Source organism: Gossypium raimondii, chromosome 10, assembly GCF_025698545.1.
Source record: "Gossypium raimondii isolate GPD5lz chromosome 10, ASM2569854v1, whole genome shotgun sequence".
Lineage (NCBI taxonomy): Eukaryota > Viridiplantae > Streptophyta > Magnoliopsida > Malvales > Malvaceae > Gossypium > Gossypium raimondii.
The window spans coordinates 15,082,567-15,089,428 of NC_068574.1; the positions used below are offsets into that span (position 1 = coordinate 15,082,567).

General features: G+C 33.8%; 1 protein-coding gene across 1 annotated transcript; it reads left to right on the forward strand.

The window, feature by feature from the left end:
- The first annotated feature begins 4,866 nt into the window (after positions 1–4,866).
- LOC105778680 (U-box domain-containing protein 28) lies at positions 4,867–6,457 on the forward strand. Its single transcript, XM_012602428.2, has one exon. The coding sequence runs from the start codon at positions 5,057–5,059 to the stop codon at positions 6,263–6,265; it is 1,209 nt and encodes a 402-aa protein (XP_012457882.1). The 5' UTR covers positions 4,867–5,056; the 3' UTR covers positions 6,266–6,457.
- Positions 6,458–6,862: the final 405 nt, after the last annotated feature.

Below are 6,862 nucleotides of genomic sequence, written 5' to 3' on the forward strand. Positions count from 1 at the left end.
ATGATTATATGAATTAGTGCGTATTTAGCTAAGTAAATTATATGATTAATGCCTTTGTTACATAAAGGGATATGAGTCTTATGTGTTTTGGGCATAATGCTAAGTATATATGGACATCAATATGAATGAAAAAGTTTTGAAGGCTCAAAGGTAAGACTTGAACTTATGAATGGTTTGGAATTTAGATTGGTTGAATGGTTCATGCTATAGAAATCTTAGTAAGTATAAGTGTCATTTGGATGTTAATGGTTATGATGTGCACATAATACTTATGCTTGATGATTATATGATAGGTGTATAAGCTTTGTTAAATGTTTAAATTCATTTGAATGGTGATGATTGGATCTAGCTTGTGCTAGCATCTTGGATGTTTCATGCTTTAAAATTAAAGGTATATAAGTATGCATAAAGGCCAACGATAACTTTGGTTGTTGAGTTACGGTGACATGAAAGTCACAAAGGAATTGGCATATTAACATGTTGGCTATTAAAATGTTTTGTTTGAATGGTGTGGAAGACTTGTAAAGTTTTATGTAATTTTTGTGTTTGAGGTGTCAATTGTAGCATATTGGTTTAATGAATATTTAAAAATGTTTTTGTACTATATTGAATGGCTTTCATAAGCTCAAATTAGACTCAATTTTGTTTGTTATGCATTATATATGTAATAATAGCATGTTATATTGTATTGGAAAGTGTTAGATTATAAAATATGATAATGAGATTTAACATGAATTGCAATTGTGAAAGATTATGCATAATGATTATAATTCGAAGGATAGTATGAAATTGGGACGAATTAATTGACTCGATTTGGAATATAATATGCTAACTGTTATACTATTGAACTAGTTATAGAACTTATTTAAATTGATTTGAGTGGTATAAACAATGTACTTAGTAGGATGTTTTGCATATGTGTAATTATTGAGTATTTTCATTAACTTATTCACGTTGATATTAAATTTGTAGAAATAACACTGAGTTGATTACTCAGCGTACAATTTGTTTTCTGTGCGCAAGTTAGGTTATATTCAAAATCCTGAATTTCGAGTTCAGCATCCAGAGAAGATCTCGAACTCAGCAATGTTGGTGTATTTGCATTTTTTAATAGTTTGACATGTACCTATCTAGTTGAGTCGCTGTTAGTATATCTTTATGTTTATATGAATTTGAGTATAAAATTAGTATTTATTAAATGTTATTATATACTCATAATCAAGTTATATGAATTGTGATGTATATTTGTATATAAATTAATTGTAGTTTCCTTGGTAATGGATGTGACATACTGTAGCTCGGACATGGCGACTAGGTTGAGTATGTGGTGTTACACCAAGAATAAGATGGATATAATCCCAATCTAGCATTTAAAAAACCCAAATGAGGAAAATATTTATCTTTGATTACTTGACTCATAAGGCAACCAGGATTAGACAAGATGCGCCAACACTGTTTAGCTAAAAGAGCAATATTGAATTTAGCCAAATCTCGAAACCCCATACCCCCATGCAACTTCGAATCACAAAAAGCTGCCTAGGAATACCAATGCATACCTCCCATTCCCCCAGTTTTCTGCCACCAAAACTTGTACATGATAGATTCTAATTCTTTGCACATGGAGGACGATAATAAAAAACACTGCATCGCATAAGTTGGAATTGCTTGCAACATTGACTTAATAAAAAACTTCCTTACCTCCCCAAGACAAAAATCAGACACTCTAACTGTCAATACACCTTTTGAAATGATTTTTAAAATGCTGAAAAGCTTCCCTCTTATGCCTCCTCACCACAGTCAGAAGCCCAAAATAATTTTCAGAATTAGAAATAACCCGAACCCCTAAAACAAAGCCAATCTAAGAATAATATGCATCACCAAAATTTGCACTAAAATATATTAGAGACTTATAAAAATTAACTTTTTGTCCAGAGCATGCCTCATATTCGCTTAAAACGGACTGAACATTACATGCACCAATGACAATGGCCTCGTCGAAAATAATGCTATCATCAACAAATAACAGGTGTGTCAAGCATGGACCAGACTTGCCAACACGCACACCATCTCTGAAACTCCCACGTTGAGCCAGTCAAAGCAACGGTGAAAGTCTCTCCCCACATATAAGAAACAAATAAGGGCTCAAGAGGTCACCCTGACGGAGTCCTTTAGTTGGTTTGAAGACTTCACTTACTTGTCCATTCAAAACCACCGAATAAGAAACCGAATGTACACACAACATGATCAACAGAACCCATTCACTACAAAAACCCATTTTTAACATCATTGCTTCAATAAAGTGCCACTCAACTCGATCATAGGCCTTGCTCATATCGAGCTTGAAAGCAAAAGATCCATTCTTTCCAAATTGCCTCCTCTTAAATGGATGAAAACTTCATAGGCAATAAGTACATTATCCGAAATGGATTTACCAGGAACAAAAGCGCTTTGAGTTTCATCAATACACAAGTCAAGAACCCTTTGAAACTGATTCACAAGCACCTTGGAATAAGCACAATATTAGTCTAATTAACTTCATCCAAGGGAATATCTCTCTGAAGAACAGCCAGACAATAGGAAATAACGCCATCACCAATAACATGCCAATACTTTTGATAGAAAATAGCATGATAACCATCAATTCTTGATGCCTTAACAGGAGATCCCTTTCACTGCAATCCGTACCTTTTCTGCCAAAAAAGTCATCATCAAATCAACATTCATTCAATCACTAATACAAGCAGCAACTCCCCCAACAAATGAGCCAAATCCCCTTAACCTGCTGTGGAAAATAAATCCTAAAAATACTATTTAGCAACCCCTACCATAACCTCATACGACGTAACAAGAGAGTCATTCACATCTTCCAAACAATCTATAGTATTTATACATTTTCGATTGGAGGCAAACATATGGAAAAATGCAATATTACGATCTCCTTGCTTCAACCAATTTGCTCGCGCTCTTTGTTCCCAGAAAAGTTCTTCTTTGTCAGCTTCTAAATTCATAGCCAATTTGACATCCATAATTTCTACCAGAACATCTTCAGAAGGGTCTGCTTTACTCAATTCAACTAATCAACCTGTGGCAACCTTCATTTGACGTTGTTTATCCCAAACCATCTGAATCATCCCTAATAACCACATCAACATGAGAGCCCAAAAATTTTCGTAATTGAACATTAGAATCTTACTTTCAACCCATCGACAATCCACCCCGAAAACCCAAAGCAGGAACATCGATGCCAAAAAGAAAGCTTAATTTACGCTGAATTTCTTCCATGCATCGACCACTAACCTTCATTTCAATAAGAAAAATCATCTTGGGGTTATATTTTTTCAACATATACTGAACCTGCCGAATGTTCCGCAAATTCCCCAGTCCGCGGTTTCCCCAACTCGGGAAATTCATAATGGTTGATTGCTCTGCCTAATAAAGCTTGTCACTTTAGAATAAGTAGTCTTTATCGAATTAGCATTCATAGAAACAGTAAAGACAGAAGATAGAACCTTTGCCCTTTTATTCTCATCTACCACCTCCATTAGTTGATCCTCATGAACAATGCCCATAACCTCCATACCCTCATGGTCTTGTACCAAGTTATCCATAGTGTCTTCCTTCAATATGTGCAACCCCACCTAAATTCACCCCATACGTTTGTTGATCATATTCTCAAAGTCAAAAGTCGAGTTAACTCCAAGAGCATCAATATTTGGATTGAAGACAATACCAGATGCCAGACTAGACAAATTACCAACCTCTCGCAGCCAAATACAGTTCTGTGGTGAAGTCCGACGAGGGAACGCCCAAAGCGTAATTTTTATATTTTTTTATCTAAATTGTTTTAACATTTTTTTTTCTTATTCTTTTTGTTGTGGAGTTTCCACCTTTAAAAAAATTAAATTTGATAGGGAGTGGATTAAAATTGGAAATGAAACAAATTTAATATAAGATTGGTGTTAAATAATTGAAAAAATTATGGTAATAGATTTATATATTCCAATATTATTTTAATGAGTAAGATAATAATATTTATATATTCACATCAAACATATAATAAATACAATATTAGGAATATTAGTCTGGCGAGTTAAAAATTAGTTCATAAATTTGGTTCCATCTTTTCTTGATTTAAAATTCTAGCCACTCAATTTTTTCAAACCAAATTTTTACTTTGCTAACTTCGTGGCTTCTTTAATAGTATATCATGGTTTTATTTTCTTTAAAATTAGTGGTGATTTGAGGTTTAACTTTTAATTTTTAGTTTATAGTTATGTTATAGCATATATATATATATATATATGAGATTTGTCAAAAGAAAAGGATGATGGAAACTTTTCTTGGAGAACCTAATCATAATAGATCATTATGAAAGTGTTTGTAAAATTGAAATATGAGATGAGGAGGAGGAGGATAGGCTATATAAGATTTGGCCTTTTGTGTATTATTGATGAAGCAGGTATTTTCGGCTCTTAATAATGACTTCTTAATTAAGAGTTTATCATCAAATTGTTCTAATGATGACTAGCTAGTACTACTAATTTATCTTTCTCCTAATAAGAATTATTCTACGGGCATAATATTTGTCCATCAGATAAAAATTATTTTATAAACATGAATTTGTGCATCAAATTGTAATGTCTTATTTATCGTCTATTATTTATACTATGTGAATATCTTTACATGTTTATTATTCATAATTCTTAATTTTTTTAATTCTATCCTTCTCATTATCTCTGATTGTAATTTTGTGCTGTATTAATTTGTTTATAATTTCCATTTTTCAGGGCATAATATTTAATTCACAATGTGTTTATCATTTAGTTTTTTTAATAAAAATTTAAATTAGTAAGATATTATTGTATTTAACAAATAAAAAAAAGGTAGCTGATAACGTTGTCAAGAATCCTTTGACTAAATTCTCTTCCTTCTTTAAACCTCAACTCTCTCCCCTTCGCTTCTCCCACCTTTTTCTATTTTCCCTCTTCCTATTTCACAAAATTTTCATTTTCCACTCACTTTCTCGTCGTCCAAACGAGGATAAGAAAGAAACAAAATGGCAAGAGACGATTTATACATTGCGGTTCCAAGTTCTTTTCGGTGTCCGATATCGTTGGATGTGATGAAATCCCCAGTGAGCTTGTGCACGGGGGTGACATACGACCGAGCCAGCATCCAACGCTGGCTAGACAGCGGCAACAACACCTGTCCCGCCACAATGCAAGTCCTCGAAAGCAAAGACCTTGTTCCCAACCGGAATTTACAACGACTCATCCAGATCTGGCTCGACTCAGTCGCTCGCCGTCAACTCGACGCCGACTCGGTCCGCAATTCAGCTGCTGTTCCTTCTCAAAATCAGGTCAAACTCTTGGTCAAACACCTTGACATCAATTGCTTCTCATCGTTGACGAAGATCATTTGTTTCGCGCGAGAGTCAGAGGAAAACCGGGAATTCCTCGCCAAGATGGACGGGTTTTTCAGCAAGGTGCTGGATTTTATGAGGAATGCGGAATCGGGCATTAAAATAGTGGAACAGGTTGTTAAGATTTTGGATTTGATGTTAACCAAAATTTCCGATAAGAAGCCATTGTTGGAGACGAATTGCTTGTCGACGATTCTTCTGGTTTTACAAAGAGGGAATTCAGATTCACAAATCGAAGCGGTTCGATTACTGGAGTCTATAGCGGTGGATGGAGAGTCGAAGCTCAAAATAGGTCAAAAGGAGGGATTAGTAGCGGAATTGGTAAAATCATTAAGAAAAGAAAACCCAAGATTAATTGAAGCCAGCTTATCATTTTTTATCGCAATCACAATGCCAAAACGTATAAAAACCGTAGTAATCCAATATCGAATAATCCCAGAATTAAAGTACCTTTTGTCCCAACCAAACACTACTACTTCGATAACAGAGAAGGCATTGGAACTGCTGGAAGAGTTGTCCACTTGCAAAGAAGGGAGAGTGGAGATATGGCATGATTCGGTATTGTTGGGAAGGATTGGTGAGACAGTGTTGAAAGTATCGAGCAATGCGACGGAGCACGCGGTGGCGATACTTTGGAGCGGTTGTTATTTGTTTAGAGACCGGAAAGCGCAAGAAGCGGTGGCTAGTAGCAATGGGATGACCAAGTTGTTGTTGCTGATGCAGAGCAATTGTTCGCCGGCGGTTAGGCAAATGTCGGGGGACTTAGTCAAGGTTTTGGGGGTTAATTATAAACTTTGTTTATCGAATTATGATACCAAGACTACCCATATTATGCCCTGTTGAAGAACCCTGTGTTTTGATTTGATTTGATAGGACAAAGATCATTTAATGCCAGTCATAAAGAGCAGTTCAAGTTGTGGTACTCTGGGATGGTCAATCACTGTAATGAGTCAGTAGTATTAGATTTAAGATCTGACTTCCAAAATAACTCATAATTGAATCACTAATTTTATTTTGAAACCATACATTCATCAACCTTAAATTTTCAAGTACTCTTTAATAAATTAAAAGCTACATAGATTTATTTACAAATTAATATAGTTTTTATATCATGAATTTTTTAACTATTTATTTTATATAAAAATTCAACCATTAAATATATTTTAATTAGTTTGCATACCCGTGTCATATTGTTTAAAATCAATAATACATATTAGTAATATGTAAAATATATGTTTTGTTATGAAGTGTGAAAATATTATATTAAAATCATTATAATAAATAGAGATGTCAATTGTTAAAATAAATAAATAAAAAGTTTGGATTTGAAATATTATATAAAATGATTGTAGTAAATATATATGTCAATATTTTCTTAAAAATTTTGCACTAACAAATAAATTTATTTATAAAACAATTATAATTAACGGTAACAAAAGA

Bases quoted from the DNA above. Each gene is read 5' to 3' on its own strand.
- LOC105778680 (XM_012602428.2), top strand. From the start codon at position 5,057: ATGGCAAGAGACGATTTATACATTGCGGTTCCAAGTTCTTTTCGGTGT.